The following is a 22,110-nucleotide window of genomic DNA, read 5'->3' on the forward strand; positions in this document are numbered from 1 at the left end:
TGTTTTATAAAAATATTTACCCTGTGCGTTAAGCCTCATTATAATTGAGGGGCTGGCAGTGAATATTATTTCTCTAAATCAGGTCCAAAGTGTAATCACACTTCAACCTTCTGTGCCAAAATGAATGGCTTAGTGACTCATTCATAACTCCATTTTCAATATTTGTGCTGAACTAAATTCTCAGATCAAGGGTTGTATTATAACAAAGGTACTTCCACACATAATTTTGGGCCATGTTTGCTAAGGGAAAACTGAGAATGTGAGTATTTTTTTTTTTTTTAATTAATGCAAGACATAGAGGCAATATTCATTACAAAGTCATAATTTATTCTATTCTGTATAAAAAAGGTCATAGTTTTGTATTAAAAAGTCTTCTCCCAGGAGAAGAAATATATTATTTTGCATCATAAATAAAATCATAGCATATATACAGTCGTCAGCAAACTCAGAAGGCTTCGGCCTAGTGCTTTTCTTTCGTCAGTGCTTTGGAAACTGAAGCTGGTCTTGAATTACAAACAGGAATTACAGTACCAAAAAAAATACTGAGGTATTTCTTCTTTGCTTCGTTTGAAAAAAAAAAAAAAAAGCTGAAATCTTAGACTTCTGAAGGCAGGACGAAGCTTGTAAAATAAATAATAGGACGTACATTTTGTTTTTACAGTTCATAGGCAGCAGCCTCGCTTTCATTTTCACCAGTACAAAAAATTCAGGAATGGAAATACTGTCGAACCTCCCTTAAACAGAGGTTATAAACAAACATAAAAACAGACGTAAAAAGGCAATGGTGGCCTGTCTTTTTTAAAATCCTTAGTGGTTAGGACAGACACTCAAAGTTTTGACAAGTCAAGTCATTTTTAAGCTACTTGTAGTTTCACCAGTTCATATGGTTGCAAACACGTCTGGTTGACGATGATGGCTTAAAAGTGACAATGAAAAAAAATGACTTAAAAGTTTTTACAAATTATTGCACTTTGTATAACACAGTCCAATGTACTTTAGCTTGTACCACCTCAGCAACTTGGCGATGTAGTGATAGGACTCTGGAGGTAGCTCAGAGAGCTTGCTGCTGGGTGAACGGGGATAGAAACTGGGAAGTTAAAAACAGTAGTAGTGGATGTTCCTCTGTCCAAAACTGATATTGTGGGACTGCCAGCCTCTGCTGAACATGAAGGTGCTAGTACTTGAGATTCAAACTGAAGGAGTTGTCCCATAAAGCTGAAATTTGGAGAAATGATGCTCCTTCGCTGCTTGACAAACTCAAAAGCTTCGTCCAGCTTCACACGGTTAGTCCTCATCAAATAAGCAAGACAGATAGTAGCAGAACGTGAAATACCAGCTTGACAGTGCACAAACACTCTGCCGCCATTATTCTTCACTGAATCTGAAAGATAAAATAAACAGGTTCTTGTAAATAAATATTATACTAAAACATCTTTAGGTTAAGAAAACCTGCAGAATCTATAACATTTATCTAACAAAGTTAACAGGAAAGCCAACAGCAAAAATCTGGCAATGTACGCTGTCGGCCGCTAGGGGGCAGCAACTGACAATAGACAAGAAGCTGTACTTTTTCTATGTGCTTAGTTTTTTATTATGCCTGTCTATTAATCAGAGTGCTGCTTTCATACTAGAAACTGAACACTTTCCTTACTCCTCAAACATTTTGTCATTATTTTACAACAGTAGAGGATCAATAAATCAGCAGAGCTAAAAAAAAAAAAAGGGTTAAACTAATCTGAGACGCAAAATGCTAACCCTTGATATAGGCCTACTGTTAAATCCAGGCTCTAAAAAGCAGCTGATGCTTGCAATCAGTGTTAATCGTATTCTTCATACTAGGTTTAATGTTCTGGAATAATTAAGAGATATTTACCTATGAAGTCAATGGCTTCATTAAACCAGGAGCTGATGTCGGCTTTGTGGCTGTCCTCCACTGGGATACTCTTGTACTGGTAATGTCCTTCAAAGTGATTAGGGCAGTTGGCAGACACGTTGATCAGGGCGGTAATGCCAAGGGTGTCCAGCATATCTTTTCTGGATGCATGATATGCACTTCCCAGGTAGAGAAAAGGCAGGATTTCCACTGGTCCTCCCTGTAAAACAATTACAACAGAAATGTTTAATCAACTGAAAATACATTCATAAATAATTCATTCATAGGTACATAAGGGAAGGCTTGAAATATGATCAGTTGTGTTATGTGTACATCTTGTATTCAGCCACAAAGGACTGAAGTGTAAACACTGCTTATTATCAGGGCTTGTGTTTGGGGAAGTACAATTGGCCAGCTCACTATTGTGTTAATGCTTGGCTGGCTGGGAGTGGTGAGGGAGGGACAGCTTGCTTGGCAGGGGATTTTAACTCTTACAACACAAGGAAATACTGACCTGATCGTATAATGGGGTGCCGCAGGGGGTGCAGTTGGAATCGGCGCTGCCTGGTACACTGTTGGCACTGAGGGGCAGGCTTAGTCCTATCGGGGGAGAACATTTGTTGCAGAATTCAGGACATTCAGAGGAAAAAGCTTCATATCCACCTGAAAAAGAAGAATAAAATGACAGTCATTAAATTGTATTCTTTGTGGGGGTGATTGACAGTTATCAGTGGGAAGAGCTTAAAGTGGATCCTATAGATGGAAGGGATTAATGTGTAAGAAATGAGGAAAAAGAGTAAAGTTTAGGAGGGAGGCACCAATGTACCTTTATTGGCTGACATTTCTCAATGTGGGGACTGTTGTATGAAAAAATGGGAAGAGCTAATAAGTTTTAGGAGGGGGGCATCCATGTACCTTTGTGGCCAACGTTGATAAAGAGCTATAAATTACTGTATAGGAAAAGGGGGAAGGGCTAACAAAGAGAGGAGGAGGGGATCATCTTTATGGTTGACATTTGTCAATAGGGGCTTGAAGTGAACTCAATAGATGCAAGGAATTCTAAAAGAGGGGGACGAGCTAGGTTTTAGAAGGGAATCCTCTTACTACTTTTATGATTGACATTTCCCAATGGGGGCTTTAAGTGAACCCAATAAGGGTTTAGTGTATAAAAGAGGGGGGGGGGGCTATCAGGTTTTAGGAGGGAATCATCTTCCTACTTTTTATGGTTGACATTTTCTCAATGGGGGCTTTAAGTGGACCCAATAGATGCGAGGAATTCTAAAAGAGGGGGACGAGCTAGGTTTTAGGAGGGAATCATCGTCCTACTTTTATGATTGACATTTCCCAATGGGGGCTTTAAGTGGACCCAGTAAGGGATTATTGTAAAAAGGGGGGGGGGGAGCTATCACAGGTTTGAGGAAGGAATCATCTTCATACTTTTATGGTTGACATTTCTCAATGGGGGCTTTAAGTGGACCCAATAGATCTGAGGAATTATAAAAGAGGGGGAAGAGCTAGGTTTTAGGAGGGAATCATCTTCCTACTTCTATTGTTGACTTTTCTCAATGGGGGATTTAAGTGGACCTAACAGATGCGAGGAATTTTAAAAGAGGGGGGCGAGCTATGTTTCAGAAGGGAATCATCTTCCTACTTTGATGGTTGACATATCCCAATGGGGGCTTTATTTGGATCCAATAGATTTAAGGGATAATTGTATTGGAAAAGGGTGAAAGCAAACAAAGGATCATGTATTGATTACATGTCTCAATGGGGGGGGGGGGGGGGTGTAAGTGATGGATCTAGAGGGAAGAGCCACCAAAGGCAGGTTTAGTAGGGAGGGAATGATGATTGTACCTTTTAGGAAGAAGATCCTGCTGCCTCGGGGGTCTCTGCAGAGGGCACTGACAGCCAGCATCATGGTACTGTCCTTCCTGAGGGTGTCCATCTCATAGGTCCTGTCATCCAGAAGCACCACAGCCTCATACAATCCAGCGATCAGCCTGGCCCTGTGCTCCTCGTTGGGGATGATGTGTTCCAAGCCCATGCTGCCTTTAGCCCTCCTCTTGACTATAGTGCTGAATCTGACATTGCTGGAGCCCAGGATGTGGGCAGAGCTGAAGGAGAAGAACGATCTGCAGTCCAGGATGAGCAGTTTGTGGGCTCTGTCGGCCAGCAGGGCTTTCATCGTGCTGCAATCCATGCCACTTATCTCCATATTGACCATAGCTCTATATAAAAGGCTAGACAGCAAGTAGGAATCCGTGCTGTAACACTGATCGGCTTGTAACAAAATCACTTCCTCCCCTTGCTGGTGCAGTTGCCTTAATCAGGCGACTTTGTCTAAAAAAGAAATAAAAACAAATGAGGTCTTCAAGCAAAAGCCAGCCGTGTTTGTCTTTCTTGTTGTTACTTTAGCTGTTGTTCCTTGTTGTTGGCTGGCTGGCTTGAGCTCATGCTGTCCACAGCTCCGCAAGCCTCCTATTTATACAGAGCGGGAGGAGGCTGGCTTTTTTTTGTGAATGGTTTGTACCACGTGGCTTTACGGTGACATCATTCCAGCTATAGCCGCGCCCCCTTGTGTTCAGCCAAGAGCAATGACGTCGGCCGAAGCTGCAAAGTCAAACAGAGCGATATACACAGAGAGCGGGCAGGAAATAAACTGCTGTAACCCTGAGGCAGCCGCGGCTCTGCTCCGAGCCGACACACGGGGCACGCAATGTTCCCCTCAGCGCACACATACACAAATGACTCCATGGAGGGCTTTTTGGAGGATTTTCACAACATTTTCACTCACAAAGCTGGAATGTGAATGGGAGAAACGTGAGCTCATGTGTCAGCCCCCCCCCCCCCAGCTGGAATCTGAGGGAGCCCGCCGAAAACGTTCACACTACACTGAGCTCTTGTCAGGATAGGGGACTGCTCTATACTTCTCATTTACTTCTTCCGTCTCAGCATGGAATTTCTAACATTGTTTATCCAGAAATTCCAACATCTATTCACACCAGGCTGTGCTGGGAAACCAGCCTTCACAGGACACCACACACACATATATATATATATATATATATACTGTATATCTTCCACCATACACGAACACCACAGAAAATACCTAAAAAGTGTATACAGTAATATACACATTACTTCTATTCATTCCACCTTACACATACACACAAAGCACCACACACGTGTATAATATATAGATTATTACTTATTCCACCATATACCAACACTTACAAAGCACCACACAAGTGTATAATATATAGAATATTACTATTCACTCCACCTTATACCAACACTTACACACAAAGCACCACACAAGTGTATAATATATAGATTATTACTTATTCCACCTTATACCAACACTTACACACAAAGCACCACACACGTGTATAATATATAGATTATTACTTATTCCACCTTATACCAACACTTACACACAAAGCACCACACAAGTGTATAATATATAGATTATTACTTATTCCATCATATACCAACACTTCCCAGAGAAACACCTCAGAAGTGTTTAATATATATATATATATATATATATATATATGCACGGAGAGAGTGATTCTATTCTTCCACCATATGCGAACACCACAGGAAATATCTGGAAGTATTTTATTTATAAAGAGAGAGGGGTGGGGGGGGGATAAAGGGAGAGAGAGAGAAAGAGTTGGAGGGGGAGAGAGAGCGAAATGGAGAGGGTGAGAGAGAGAGAGAGAAAAGGAGAGAGAGGGGGGGAGAAAGAGAGGGGGGAGAGAAAGAGAGGGGGGAGAGAGAAAGGGAGAGGGGGGGGAGAGAGGGAGAGATAAAGAGAGAGAGAGAAAGGGGCAAAGAAAGATAGGGAGAGAGAGAGTAAGGGAGGGAGGCAGGGAGAGAGAGAGAAAGAAAGAGGGAGGAAGGGAGAGAGAGAAAGGGAGAGAAAGAAAGAGGGAGGATGGGAGAGAGAGAGAGAAAGGGAGAGAAAGAAAGAGGGAGGACAGGAGAGAGAGAGAAAGGGAGAGAAAGAAAGAGGGAGGACGGGAGAAAGAGAGAAAGAAAGAGGGAGGACGGGAGAGAGAGAGAAAGAAAGGGGAGAGGAAGGGAGAGAGAGAGAAAGGGAGAGAAAGCCAGAGGGAGGACGGGAGAGAGATCACTTCTAGTCATTCCATCATATGCCAGCACTTTCCAGAGAAAACATCTCACAAGTATATAATATATGGAGTATTTCTTTCCACCATGTGCTAACACCACAGAAAATATGACAAGTGTATTTTATATATAAAGAGGGGGGAGGGAGAGAGATAGAGAGAGAGAGAGAGGGGGAGAGAGAAATAAAGGGAAAGGGGAAGAGAGAAAGAGAGAGAGAGTAAGGGAGAGAAAGAGTGAGAGGGGGAGAGAGAAGTAAAGGGAGAGGGGGAGAGAAAGGGAGGGGGAGAGGAAGGGAGGGAGAAAGGGAGGGAGAGAGAGAGGGAGGGCGGGAGAGAGAGAATGCCAGAGGGAGAAAGGGAGAGAGATCACTTCTAGTCATTCCATCATATGCCAGCACTTTCCAGAGAAAATATCTCACAAGTGTATAATATATGGAGTATTTCTATTCTCTCCACCATATGCTAACACCACAGAAAATACCTGACAAGTGTATAATATACATAATATATACTGCAGATTACTTCTATCCATTCCAACATATACTAGCACTGTCCAGATGAAACACCACACAAGTGTAATATATATACCATATCTAGATTATGTCTATTTATCCTATCATATACTAATACCGACCACAGAAAACACCACACCCGTGTATTATACAGAGGTGCATGTCAAAAAATGAGAATATCATTTAAAAGTTAGTTTATTTCAGTAATTCAATTCAACTCATAAAGTGAAACTCATATATTCTATATAGATGCATGACACACAGAGTGATATATTTCAAGCAGTGGCGGCCCGTCCATACAGGGCCCAGGGGCGCCGCCTCCCTAATCCATGCGTCCGGCCCCTAATCTACATGCAGGGCGCCGGACGCATGGATTCCAATGGGTCTTTTTTTAGAAGCACATGATTAGAGCCGGAGGCCCACCCAGTTGTGTGACATTAGCGAATTAATATTCGCTAATGTCTCCCCCTTTCTCCTCATGGCCAATCAGGAGTTCTAAGACCCGATTGACTGCGAGTCCTAACTCCACCTGCATGGGTAAGGTAAGTGCAGGGGCTGGCAGGGGGCCTGACAGGCGATCGATCGAGCAATAGGGGGGGTTATGTGGTTCGCTGGCTGGGGGGGCTGTGGGCCGCAACCCTAAGTAAATTAAGCACCAGCTATAATTAACCACCAGAATATTTCATAAGACCAATATAAAAAAAGGATTTCTTTTATACAGAAATGTTGGTTTACTGAAAAGTATGTCCATGTACAGTATAGTATGCAGTCAATACTTTTAATTTTGCATAAATTACTGCATCAATGCGGCGTGGCATGGAGGCATTCAACCTGTGGCCCTGCTGAGGTGTTATGGAAGCCAAGGTTGCTTTAATCACTTGCCGACCGCCCGCCGCATATATACTACAGCAGGCTGGCTCAGCTGTGCAAATCGCCATACCTGTACGGCGATCCGCGGGAGCGATCCTGGGGGCCCGCATGCCCCCAATAGCCAGCGGGGAAGCTGATACACGGGATTTCCGCTGGGCACATGCGGTCACTCCCCATGGAGAGAGAGCAGAGGTCTGCTGTTGTAAACAGAGCAGACCGTTGTTCTCAGAAATCCGTACTGAACGCCTGTGTTCCTCCTATTTAGGATCACAGGTCTCTGTGTTGATTCCACAAGCCCATCCCCCTCACAGTTAGAAAACACCCCCAAGGCATACACTTAACTCTTTGATCGCCCCTGAGTTAACCCCTTCCCTGCCAGTGTCATTATTACAGTAACAGTGCATATTTTTAGCACTGATTACTGTAGTAATGTCATTGGTCCCCCCAAAAATGTCAGTTAGGGCTCCTATCTGTCCGCCGCAATGTCGCAGTCCCGCAAAAAAAATCGCAGATCGCCGCCATTACTCGTTAAAAAAAAACAATAAAAATGACAAAAATCTTTCCCTTAGTTAGTAGACGCAATAACTTTTGCGCAAACCAATCAAAATACGCTTTTTGTGATTTTTTTTTTTACCAAACATATGTAGCAGAAAACAAATTGGCCTAAAATGTTAAAAAATTTTGATTTTTAAATTTTTTTGGGGGGGAATTTCATATAAAAAAATGTGAAAAATATTGTTATTTTTGCAAAATTGTCGCTATTTTTTTGTTTATAGCGCATTATCAAAAAATTGCACAGGTGATCAAATACCACCAAAACAAAGCTCTGTTTGTGGGGGAAAAAGGACGTCAATTTCATTTGGGTACAGGGTCGCACGACCGCGCAATTTTCCGTTAAAGTCACGCAGTGCCGAATCGCAAAATAGGGCCTGGTCAGGAAGGGGGGAAAATCTTCCGGGGCTTAAGTGGTTAAAGTAACGCAGTGCCGAATCGCAAAAAATGGCCTGGTCATCAAGGGGGCAAAAATTTCCGGTCCTGAAGTGATTAATAGTGGCTTTCAGCTTGTCTGCATTGTTGGGTCTGGTGTCTCTCACCTTCCTCTTGACAATACCCCACAGATTCTCTATGGGGTTTAGGTCAGGTGAGTTTGATGGCCAATCAAGCACAGTGATGCCATGAATATTAAACCAGGTATTGGTACTTTTGGAAGTGTGGGAAGGTGCCGAGTCCTGCTGGAAAATGAAATCAACATCTCCATAAAGCCGGTCAGCAGAGGGAAGCATGAAGTGCTCTAGAATTTCCTGGTAAAGGGCTGCGCTGACTTTGGACTTGATAAAACACAGTGCACCAACACCAGATGATGACATGGCTCCCCAAATCATCACTGACTGTGGAACATTTTGCATTCAATTTGGAAATCAAGGTTCCAGAGTATGGAGGAAGAGTGGACAGGCACAAGTTGCATGAGGTCCAATGTGAGGATTCTACAGTCAGTGATGAATACTGTGTGTAATGCATCTATATAAAATATAGAAGTTTCACTTTTTGAATTGAATTACTGAAATAAATGAACTTTTTGATGATATTCTAATTTTATGAGCTGCCTCTGTATACTGTATATATACATTTATTTTATTCGTTCCACCATATACCAACACTTACCACAAAAAATACCCTACATGTATAAAATATATACTGTAAATTATTTCTATTCATTTTATTATATACCAGCACTTTCCAGAGAAAACATCTCACAAGTGCACAAGCATATAATATATTGTATATAATATACACTCATTCCATCATATACTAGCATTTTCTATAGAAAACACCTCATAAAAGGTATAATGTATATAACAAATAGATTGCTTCAATTAATTCCACCATGTTCCAGCACTTTCCAGAGAAAATATCTTACAAGTATGTGATATATGTTTAAATATATATATATATATATATATATATATATATATATATACACACACTGTATAATATATACAGTCCTGTATACTTCTATTCCTCCTATCACATACCAACACTTTCCATAGAAAATACCACTGAAGAGAGGACCAGCTATGTTTACATACAGTATGTATAATATATTGGTTCCTTCCACTGGCTGTATTCATTCTATCATATACCAACAGTTTCCAAAGAAATCACCCTTACAAGTGTTTAACCGCTTCAATACTAGCCACCTTTACCCCCTTCCTGCTCAGGCCAATTTTCAGTGCTGTTACACTTTGAATGACAATTGCGTGGTCATGCAACGCTGTACCCAAATTAAATATTTATCATTTATCACTGCTGGATTATTTATTTTGTGCTACAAAAATAAAAAAAGGCTGAAAATTTTGGAAAAAAAAAAGTTTTTCTTTCAGTAGAACTTTTTCAGTTTCTGTCAGAAAATGTTGTAAACAAGTAATTTTTCTCCTTCACTGATGTGTGCTGATGGGGCAGCACTGATAGGCTGCACTTATGGGCATTGTTGAGGTGGCACTGAAGGGCACTGATGAGGAGGCACTAATAGGCCGCGCTGATAGCCACTGATATGCAGCATCGTTAGGTGGCACTGATGGGTGGCAAAGATAGGCGTTACTGATGAGCAGGCACTGATAGACACTGAAAGACAGCACTGACCAGGATCGCTGATGAGCACAGATTGACATCACTGATGGGCACAGATTGGCTTTACAGATGGTCACTGACTGGCACCACTGCTGGGCACTGTTGGGGCTGCACTGGTCATTAGGGCACTGATGATCAGTGCCCTGATTACCTGTATAGGTCTCCCCTGCGAGGAGATGCCCCTGATCAGCTCTCCTCTCCTCACACTCTCTCAGTGTGAGGAGAGGAGAGCCGATTGCCAGCACTTCTGTGTTTACATGTGATTGGACACAGCCGATCACATGGGTAAAGAGCCACGTCATTGGCTCTTTATCGATTGCCGCGCACCCCGCGGGTGTGGGAGAGCAGCGAGACTGGGGCAACCTCATATGACATTGTCCCAGAATGAGAGGGGATCCCGCCTGCTGTCATTAGACTATATGGCAGGTGGGAGGTGGTTAATATATATAATATATAGATTATTTCTATTCATTCCATCATATATCAGCACTTTCCAGAGAAAACATCTCACAAGTTTACTTTGATTATTTCCATTTATATTCCATCATACCATAGAAAACGCCGACACTTACTTCTGTATACTGTGTGAATGCCTACTGTACCTCTAGCCATCAAATACACTACGTTCTTTGCTGTCAGTTCAACCCATGTGAGCTCATTTTTGGAGCCTATACAGGCCGACACTTACTTCTGTATACTGTGAATGCCTAATGTACCTTCAGCCATCAAATACTACGTTCTTTGCTGTCAGTTAAACCCATGTGGGCTAATTTTTGGGGCCTATACAGGCCAACACTTACTTCTGTATACTGTGTGAATGCCTAATGTACCTTCAGCCACAGAATACTACACCTTCGGCCCAGTGGCGGCCTGTGCATAGGGGGCGCCAGGGCGCCGCCCCCCCCCCCCCCTAAAAAAAGAAAAGAAAAAAAAATTAAAAAAAAAAAAAAAAAAAAATTACAAAAAATCGATAAAGTTTTCAAAAAAAAAAAAAAATTGTGTTCGCCGGCCTATGTGGAGGCTGTGGGGGGGGTGGGGTTTATGACCCAGAAGAGGCGCCGATTGGCTGCCTTCTGGGGCGTAACCTGGGCGCAGGGTACAGCGCTAGGAAACCCCCACTTTCGGAATGTCCTGGCTGTGATTGGTCCAGTCTCCAGCCTGGACCAATCATCATCCAGGACATCCGATGCTGACCCGTGACCCCGCTGACGTCGCGTACGTCAGTCACGAGTCAGTGCGGTGGACGGATGGGCACAGCAGAGCGGAGCGGACTCAGAGTCAGCGGAGACTCGGAGAGCAGACCGGACACCGGAATCGGCTTCAGAGAGACGGACGACCCGACCAGGCAGTCACCTCACCAGGCCGCAGCCGCGCAGCGTCTCCAGAGGAGTGGAGGTCATCTGGACTGGAAGAGAAGACTCGATCACCACCGGTAAGTGAGCTGTGGCGCTCTGCAATCATTGGGGTACAATGCTGGCACTCTGCAATCATTGGGGGACAATGCTGGCACTCTGCAATCATTGGGGTACAATGCTGTGGCACTCTGCAATCATTGGGGGACAAAGCTGTGGCACTCTGCAATCATTGGGGTACAATGCTGGCACTCTGCAATCATTGGGGGACAATGCTGGCACTCTGCAATCATTGGGGGACAATGCTGGCACTCTGCAATCATTGGGGTACAATGCTGTGGCACTCTGCAATCATTGGGGGACAATGCTGGCACTCTGCAATCATTGGGGTACAATGCTGTGGCACTCTGCAATCATTGGGGGACAATGCTGTGGCGCTCTGCAATCATTGGGGTACAATGCTGTGGCGCTCTGCAATAATTGGGGGACAATGCTGTGGCGCTCTGCAATCATTGGGGGACAATGCTGTGGCACTCTGCAATCATTGGGGGACAATGCTGTGGCACTCTGCAATCATTGGGGGACAATGCTGTGGCGCTCTGCAATCATTGGGGTACAATGCTGGGGCACTCTGCAATAATTGGGGGACAATGCTGTGGCACTCTGCAATCATTGGGGGACAATGCTGTGGCACTCTGCAATCATTGGGGGACAATGCTGGCACTCTGCAATCATTGGGGGACAATGCTGTGGCACTCTGCAATCATTGGGGGACAATGCTGTGGCGCTCTGCAATCATTGGGGTACAATGCTGTGGCGCTCTGCAATCATTGGGGGACAATGCTGTGGCGCTCTGCAATCATTGGGGGACAATGCTGTGGCGCTCTGCAATCATTGGGGGACAATGCTGGCACTCTGCAATCATTGGGGGACAAAGCTGTGGCGCTCTGCAATCATTGGGGTACAATGCTGTGGCGCTCTGCAATAATTGGGGGACAATGCTGTGGCGCTCTGCAATCATTGGGGGACAATGCTGTGGCGCTTTGCAATAACTGGGGGACAATGCTGTGGGCACTTTGCAATCATTGGGGGACAATGCTGTGGGCGCTCTGCAATAATTGGGGGACAATGTTGTGGCGCTCTGCAATCATTGGGGGACAATGCTGTGGCGCTCTGCAATCATTGGGGGACAATGCTGTGGCGCTCTGCAATCATTGGGGGACAATGCTGTGGCGCTCTGCAATAATTGGGGGACAATGCTGTGGCACTCTGCAATAAATGGGGGACAATGCTGTGGCGCTCTGCAATCATTGGGGGACAATGCTGTGGCGCTCTGCAATCATTGGGGGACAATGCTGTGGCGCTCTGCAATCATTGGGGGACAATGCTGTGGCACTCTGCAATCATTGGGGGACAATGCTGTGGCGCTCTGCAATCATTGGGGGACAATGCTGTGGCACTCTGCAATCATTGGGGGACAATGCTGTGGCACTCTGCAATCATTGGGGGACAATGCTGTGGCGCTCTGCAACCATTGGGGGACAATGCTGTGGCGCTCTGCAATCATTGGGGGACAATGCTGTGGCACTCTGCAATCATTGGGGGACAATGCTGTGGCACTCTGCAGTGATTGGGGTACAATACTGTGGCGCTCTGCAGTGATTGGGGACAATGCTGTGGCGCTCTGCAGTGATTGGGAACAATGCTGTGGCGCTCTGCATTGAAAGGGGCTCGCACGCTTAACTCTGCATTGATGGGGGCACGGAACAGTTGCATTGAAGGGGGCACGCACGCTGAACTCTGCATTGTGGGGGCACAGAACAGTGTTTATTGCATTGAAGGGGGCACAGCACAGTGTTTATTGCATTGAAGGGGGCACAGCACATTGTTCATTGCATTGAAGGGGGCACAGCACAGTTGCATTGAAGGGGGCACAGCACAGTTGCATTGAAGGGGGCATGCACGCTGAATTCTGCATTGTGGGGGCACAGCACAGTGTTCATTGCATTGAAGGGGGCACAGCACAGTGTTTATTGCATTGAAGGGGGCACAGCACAGTGTTTATTGCATTGAAGGGGGCACAGCACAGTTGCATTGAAGGGGGCATGCACGCTGAACTCTGCATTGTGGGGGCACAGCACAGTGTTTATTGCATTGAAGGGGGGCACAGCACAGTGTTTATTGCATTGAAGGGGGCATAGCACAGTGTTTATTGCATTGTGGGGGCACAGCACAGTGTTCATTGCATTGAAGGGGGCACAGCACAGTGTTTATTGCATTGAAGGGGGCACAGCACAGTGTTTATTGCATTGAAGGGGGCACAGCACAGTGTTTATTGCATTGAAGGGGGCACAGCACAGTGTTTATTGCATTGAAGGGGGCACAGCACAGTGTTTATTGCATTGAAGGGGGCATGCACGCTGAACTCTGCATGGTTGGGGCACAGCACAGTGTTCATTGCATTGAAGGGGGCACAGAACAGTGTTTATTGCATTGAAGGGGGCACAGCACAGTGTTCATTGCATTGAAGGGGGCACAGCACAGTTGCATTGAAGGGGGCACAGCACATTGTTCATTGCATTGAAGGGGGCACAGCACAGTTGCATTGAAGGGGGCACAGCACAGTGTTTATTGCATTGAAGGGGGCACAGCACAGTGTTTATTGCATTGAAGGGGGCACAGCACAGTTGCATTGAAGGGGGCATGCACGCTGAACTCTGCATTGTGGGGGCACAGCACAGTGTTTATTGCATTGAAGGGGGGCACAGCACAGTGTTTATTGCATTGAAGGGGGCATAGCACAGTGTTTATTGCATTGTGGGGGCACAGCACAGTGTTCATTGCATTGAAGGGGGCACAGCACAGTGTTTATTGCATTGAAGGGGGCACAGCACAGTGTTTATTGCATTGAAGGGGGCATAGCACAGTGTTCATTGCATTGAAGGGGGCACAGCACAGTGTTTATTGCATTGAAGGGGGCACAGCACAGTGTTTATTGCATTGAAGGGGGCACAGCACAGTGTTTATTGCATTGAAGGGGGCACGCACGCTGAACTCTGCATTGTTGGGGCACAGCACAGTGTTCATTGCATTGAAGGGGGCACAGAACAGTGTTTATTGCATTGAAGGGGGCACAGCACAGTGTTCATTGCATTGAAGGGGGCACAGCACAGTTGCATTGAAGGGGGCACAGCACATTGTTCATTGCATTGAAGGGGGCACAGCACAGTTGCATTGAAGGGGGCATGCACGCTGAACTCTGCATTGTTGGGGCACAGCACAGTGTTCATTGCATTGAAGGGGGCACAGAACAGTGTTTATTGCATTGAAGGGGGCACAGCACAGTGTTTATTGCATTGAAGGGGGCACAGCACAGTTGCATTGAAGGGGGCACACACGCTGAACTCTGCATTGTGGGGGCACAGCACAGTGTTTATTGCATTGAAGGGGGCACAGCACATTGTTCATTGCATTGAAGGGGGCACAGCACAGTTGCATTGAGGGGGCATGCACGCTAACTCTGCATTGTGGGGGCACAGCACAGTGTTCATTGCATTGAAGGGGGCACAGCACAGTGTTTATTGCATTGAAGGGGGCACAGCACAGTGTTTATTGCATTGAAGGGGGCACAGCACAGTGTTTATTGCATTGAAGGGGGCACAGCACATTGTTCATTGCATTGAAGGGGGCACAGCACAGTTGCATTGAAGGGGGCATGCACGCTGAACTCTGCATTGTGGGGGCACAGCACAGTGTTTATTGCATTGAAGGGGGCACAGCACAGTGTTTATTGCATTGAAGGGGGCATAGCACAGTGTTTATTGCATTGTGGGGGCACAGCACAGTGTTCATTGCATTGAAGGGGGCACAGCACAGTGTTTATTGCATTGAAGGGGGCACAGCACAGTGTTTATTGCATTGAAGGGGGCACAGCACAGTGTTTATTGCATTGAAGGGGGCACAGCACAGTGTTTATTGCATTGAAGGGGGCACAGCACAGTGTTAATTGCATTGAAGGGGGCATATCACAGTGTTAATTGCATTGAAGGGGGCACAGAACAGTGTTTATTGCATTGAAGGGGGCACAGCACAGTGTTTATTGCATTGAAGGGGGCATGCACGCTGAACTCTGCATTGTTGGGGCACAGCACAGTGTTCATTGCATTGAAGGGGGCACAGAACAGTGTTTATTGCATTGAAGGGGGCACAGAACAGTGTTTATTGCATTGAAGGGGGCACAGCACAGTGTTTATTGCATTGAAGGGGGCACAGCACAGTGTTTATTGCATTGAAGGGGGCACAGCACATTGTTCATTGCATTGAAGGGGGCACAGCACAGTTGCATTGAAGGGGGCATGCACGCTAACTCTGCATTGTGGGGGCACAGCACAGTGTTCATTGCATTGAAGGGGGCACAGCACAGTGTTTATTGCATTGAAGGGGGCACAGCACAGTGTTTATTGCACTGAAGGGGGCACAGCACAGTGTTTATTGCATTGAAGGGGGCACAGCACATTGTTCATTACATTGAAGGGGGCACAGCACATTGTTCATTGCATTGAAGGGGGCACAGCACAGTTGTATTGAAGGGGGCATGCACGCTGAACTCTGCATTGGGGGGGCACAGCACAGTGTTTATTGCATTGAAGGGGGCACAGCACAGTGTTTATTGCACTGAAGGGGGCACAGCACAGTGTTTATTGCACTGAGGGGGCACAGCACAGTGTTTATTGCATTGAAGGGGGCACAGCACATTGTTCATTACATTGAAGGGGGCACAGCACATTGTTCATTGCATTGAAGGGGGCACAGCACAGTTGTATTGAAGGGGGCATGCACGCTGAACTCTGCATTGGGGGGGCACAGCACAGTGTTTATTGCATTGAAGGGGGCATAGCACAGTGTTCATTGCATTGAAGGGGGCACAGCACAATGTTCATTGCATTGAAGGGGGCACGCACGCTGAACTCTGCATTGAAGGGGGCATGTACACTGGTCTCTGCATTGAAAGGGGGCATGTACGCTGGTCACTGCATTGAAAGGGGGCATATACCATCTCCTGTACCATGACCCGTGACATGCCTATACCATATCTGTGCCATTGCCATACCATCACCTGTACCATCACTTGTGCCATGCCTGTACCATCACCTATGCCATGCCTATACCATCACCTGTGCCATGCCTATACCATGACTTCAAAGTCACGCAATTTTTTACTGCGTTTTTTGACGCGAAGCAATACCTATTACATTTTTCTTTTTGCGCCCCCCCAAAAATTTTGAGCACCAGCCGCCACTGCTTCGGCCACAAGATATCATCAGTAATGTTTATATATAAAATGTAGATTACTTCTATTTGTTTCATCATATACCAACAATTTCCAAAGGAAATCACATGATGTAGCTGAGATTTTTTTCCGATTTTTTTTTATTTACCCTTATATCCAAATACATTTTTCTTTCACTAGGAGCAGATTACATAACAGCACCCTTTCTTCTCCATGACAACAGGAGGTGTTTTGTAGTCTACATAGATAAGTGGGAATAGTGCTGAGTAGTAACTGTCCAGAGGCAGAGAGTAAAGGAAGTTATCCACTCACAACATTTCTGACTGGATAAACAACTGTTTTTCTGCACTTGTTGAACAGTTGTAATAATGGCATATAATGGTATTTTTAACCAACCAAAAAAAAAAAACAAATAAGAGAAATATATTGGTAGAGATTACATACCTGTCAAGCTGGCCATATACATTGTGATGTTTGGGGGTGGTTTAGCTCAAGTGTAAAGTGTAGCGCTCACCAGTGAGTACAGTCCACTCCAGATAAGAGCAGATAAGGGATTTAGGGGCTTGTTGGCCCGCTTTTATTAAAACAGAATGAAGAAGTCCAGACAGAACAGTTTCCCTTGCAGGGGAGTCCACCATTAACAAAAAATAAAGAATTATTCAGCCTCCTTTTTAGCAGCACCACTGCTCGGGCCTTATGCTCCGGTCCTCCTGACCATCTAACGTAACATCCCTGTGCTCATGTCCAAACTCTGTACTCTGTCAGCTCTCCTTCTGGCAGTTCACTGCTGTTCCTGCCCTTAAGCTTGGACCCTTAGTCTGTTCTATCACACACTGCACCATGCAGACACGCATGCATCTAGCTGCTCCCTTGCAACCACTCCTACACCTCAGGAGCAGTGGCGGAACTACCAGGGTCGCATAGGTTGCACTTGCAAGCAGGCCTTGGCATTCCACTACTGTTGGGGGGCCCCAGCAGGGACTTTGAGCTGAAAGCGTTTCTCTCATACAGCCCAGGGCCTGCACTGACAGCTCCCCCTCCCTCCTCCCTCGTAGGGATGGGAGAGGAGAGAGCTATGATCAAATTCAGCTGCTAGGTTTCACACTTCCCGTGGTGCCCACAGGAGGAGAGGGGCGGGAGGAGAAGGAGCAGATTGTCAGTTCTCATCTCTGCTGAGGAGGCACTGATTGGCAGCACTGATAGGTGGCATTGATGAGCACTGATAGGTGGTACTGATGGGCACTGATAGGCTGCATTGATGAGCATTGATAGGTGCCACTTATGGGCACTGATAGGCGGTATTGATGAGCACTGATAGGTGCCACTGATGGTCACTGATAGGCAGCATTAATGAGCACTGATAGGTGCCACCTATGGGCACTGATAGGCGGTATTGATGAGCACTGATAGGTGCCACTGATGGGCACTGATAGGCAGCATTGATGAGCACTGATATGTGCCACTGATGGGCACTGATAGGCAGAATTGATGAGGACTGATAGGTGCCACTGATGGACACTGATAGGCGGTATTGATGAGCACTGATGGGCACTGATAGGCAGCATTGATAAGCACTGATAGGTGCCACTGATGGGCACTGATAGGCGATATTGATGAGCACTGATAGGTGCCACTGATGGGCATTGATAGGCAGCATTGATAAGCACTGATAGGTGCCACTGATGGGCACTGATAGGTGGTATTGATGAGCACTGATGGGCACTGATAGGCAGCATTGATAAGCACTGATAGGTGCCACTGATGGGCACTGATAGGCGGTATTGATGAGCACTGATAGGTGCCACTGATGGGCATTGATAGGCAGCATTGATAAGCACTGATAGGTGCCACTGATGGGCACTGATAGGCGGTATTGATGAGCACTGATGGGCACTGATAGGCAGCATTGATAAGCACTGATAGGTGCCACTGATGGGCACTGATAGGCGGTATTGATGAGCACTGATAGGTGCCACTGATGGGCATTGATAGGCAGCATTGATAAGCACTGATAGGTGCCACTGATGGGCACTGATAGGCGGTATTGATAAGCGCAGATAGGTGCCACTGATGGGCACTGATAGGCAGCATTGATAAGCACTGATAGGTGCCACTGATGGACACTGATGTCTCATCTCTTGTGTCCTCCTGCATGTAGAATTTCTTTCTTGTACTTTTCTACTATGCCCATACCCCTTTAGCCCGCATTTCCACTTAGTTGTGGACTTTTTTTACTGCTATTTTGTAATACAGGATGGAAAAGTTTTTACATATTTGTCAATATATTTTGGTGTCTGATTATGCCTACAAATAGTCCCACCCTTGGAGGGTTTTTTCCTTTTGTTCTGTGACTGGGATGATGCCATTCTTGCAGCTTTTCACCACATCTTCCTCTTTTTCTGATGAGCACTGATAGACTGGTAAGCTGCAACACATCCATTTTTGTTCTTGAGTTTAAATACACTTTAAGGCTCCGTTCACATCTAGGCGTTTTGGGGCGTTTTTGGGGAGTTTTTCTGCTCTAGGATCAGCTCTCAAAACGCCCAACAAGACAAATCCTATTCATTTCAATGGCCCCTGTTCACATCTGAGCGTTTTGACGCTGTTTACAAAACGCCCAACGCTCAAAAAAGTACATGAGCTTCTTTTTGGGCAGATTACAAGCGTTTTCCATTGGTATCTATTCAATCAAAAAACGCCTGCACAAAAATCGCCTGTAAATCGCGGTAAAAATCGCGGTAAAAATCGCGGTAAAAATCGCGCGAAAACGCTACGCTCAGGCATTTTTGACCTGCAAGGTCATTTCTTTCTAGTGAGTGTATTTGTGAGCACTGCTTTCCGACACAATGTCTCACAGAGGTGTCCTGAAGATAAAAAGACACAAATAAGATACAAACAAGATACAGGGTAACATATTCCCTGAAGAGACTTCCCTTTATTAATTTCACTCAGGGCTGGTTCACACTGGATCACAGTGCTAGAAAGGCACGTTCGGTGTGCATTTTCCACACCTTGCTCAAAACACATTGCCTTTGCCATTATTAACGGCACCCCAAACGCAGATCGCAAATGCAGTGTGTTTGCGGGCATCAAATCGCATGATACTGCAGTACCATGAATTTTGGTGCATTGTGTTTTTGAAAAGTGCGCACTACCTTTAGGCTACATTCACATGTCAGCGTAGCGATCGCGGGCAGAGTCACCGCGATTCTGCCCGCGATCCGGAAATCATTGCAAATCGCGGGACGCCTGTGCGTTTCCCGTGATTTGCAATAGCACCCCAAATGCTGTGCGATGTTGCCGCGATTTCCGCCTGCTGAACCACGGTACCATTGCCAGGGGCGTAACTACAGGGGTTGCAGGGGTTGCGATTGCAACCGGGCCCAATGCTCCAGGGGGCCCAGCATTGGATAGGAGGGGAGACGGGGGCAGCATGTAGAGAAATCACTGTCCTCCTTTTTCCTCCTGTAGCTGCAGAAAGAAAATGGAGGAGATTGGATCCTCTGTATGCTACCACCGCCACTCTTCCTATCCAGTTCACTTGTGTTCTGCTGTCTCTGGGCTCCTGTGTGCTCCCCTGGTCCCCCCCCCCCCCTCCCACTGTGATCCCTCCCCTTTCCTGCCGGCTGCTGCAGGGGATGTGTAACAATAGAGAACCAGGAAGGGGTCAGTAAATTTGTAATTTACCAGCTCCTTGCTTCTCTAAATGGGCAGAGTCATAGTCAGTGACATTGTAAAAAAATAAAATAAAATGATAAAAAATAATACAATTAAAATACCAAAAAATAAAAACGACTGACACCAGTGGGTGAACTTTTAGGATCGCAAAGGTCACACTTGCAACCGGGCCCTGGCATTCCACCACCGTGGGAGGCCCCAAGATGGCAGGAAGGGGGCCCACTGTAAAACTTGTGAAAGGGACCCGCTGTGGGACCGCAATAAAGGGCCCCGCAAGCGGAGTAAAGGGCCCCAGGATCAGTGGGAAGAGCCCGGGGCTTAAAGGGAAGGGCCCCGGCCAGGGGTCCAGGGGGGCCCTTCATGGTTTCTTGCACCGGGGCCCTGAAGGTTCTAGTTACGCCTCTGACCATTGCGCAAAAAAAATCGCGGGACGCATGACGCCCAAAAAAGGTACAAGAGCTTCTTTGGTGCGTCATGCGTCCCGCGATTTTTTTTGCGCAATGGTACCGCGATTCAGCAGGCGGAAATCGCGGCAACATCGCACAGCGTTTGGGGTGCCATTGCAAATCACGGGAAACGATTTGCAATGATTTCCGGATCGCGGGCAGAATCGCAGTGATTCTGCCCGTGATCGCTACGCTGACATGTGAACGGAGCCTTACTGCGTTTTGGTGCGACTTGCAGCACATTTGTTGCAAAATAGATTGGCACGGGAATGGACAGGAATGGCACAGGAATGCAGACCGTGTGATTTAGATGTGACCCGTCCCTCAAGAGTCTATTTTTTTTTTTTTCTGGTCACAGCATACATTTTTTATGTATGTCCTTGCACTGAGCCTGTGTTGATCTCTGTAGATAAGAGCGGCTCAGTGGAAATGGTGTGAACAAACTCTAAGATCACATGACACTTAGCTGAAAATGTTCCAGATAGATTTTTACCTAGCTTTATATCCAAGTATGTTTTTATTTCCATCGTGCTAACACTTTCCATATAAACCATGTGATTTTGCTAACATTTATCTAGATGTGTTCTGTAAAAGTGTGACATTATAATGTCGAAATCTTTGCTTGAATGACATTTGTCATAGAATATACAGAGCGCACCAGACTACATTGCGTTATTTTACAGATATGACATCATTTTTCCTCTGACATCACCACTCACCTGATGCTTTACATGGATTGCTAAACACTACATACAGTACATTGTTTGTGTTTGTGGCTGGGGACCTTTCTGTTATATCTGTATCCAAGCCTTTGTGGTGACAATGAAAGTGTAGATGTGTCTGATGAACTTTCTGCATTGTCATTTATACCATATAAAATCTTACTGTAATACTGGATTCTGGGTTTCTCTATCCACAGAGGGAATTGAAGTGTTCTAAATTGACAGGTGACAACAGGGATGGATTTAGGCCTTGGGGAGGCCCATGCCACTTCAGGTATGGAGGGGCCTTTTATACACAGGAATTCAAATTAACACATCAGAGTCCATTTATTGCATATCATTGGAGCTGACAAGGTATACGAATGGCTAAAAGGTTTAGCCCCCATTCACATATCAACTTTTTCTGCTCAATAGAAGCCCAGAAAACAAGCCTATCTTCAGCTTAACCACTCCTTGACCGGAAGATTTTCCCCCTTAATGACCAGGCCATTATTTGCGATTCAGTTCTGCGTTACTTTAACTGACAATTGCACGGTCGTGTGACGCTGTACCCAAATAAAATTGATGTCCTTTTCTTCCCACAAATAGAGCTTTCTTTTGGTGGTA

At 45.7% G+C, this 22,110-nt stretch overlaps 1 protein-coding gene across 1 annotated transcript; it reads right to left on the reverse strand.

Annotated features, from left to right (window-relative positions):
• Window positions 1–306: 306 nt before the first annotated feature.
• Window positions 307–4,244, reverse strand: DUSP1 (dual specificity phosphatase 1). The gene is made up of 4 exons (XM_082254240.1): window positions 3,728–4,244; window positions 2,388–2,536; window positions 1,874–2,093; window positions 307–1,381 (listed from the first exon to the last, which is right to left on the reverse strand). The coding sequence occupies exons 1-4, from the start codon at window positions 4,095–4,097 to the stop codon at window positions 1,011–1,013; spliced, it is 1,110 nt and encodes a 369-aa protein (XP_082110366.1). The 5' UTR covers window positions 4,098–4,244; the 3' UTR covers window positions 307–1,010.
• Between the last annotated feature and the right edge of the window lie 17,866 nt (window positions 4,245–22,110).

Source organism: Pelophylax lessonae (assembly GCF_965119305.1).
Source record: "Pelophylax lessonae genome assembly, chromosome: 4".
In the NCBI taxonomy this organism is placed as follows: Eukaryota; Metazoa; Chordata; class Amphibia; order Anura; family Ranidae; genus Pelophylax; species Pelophylax lessonae.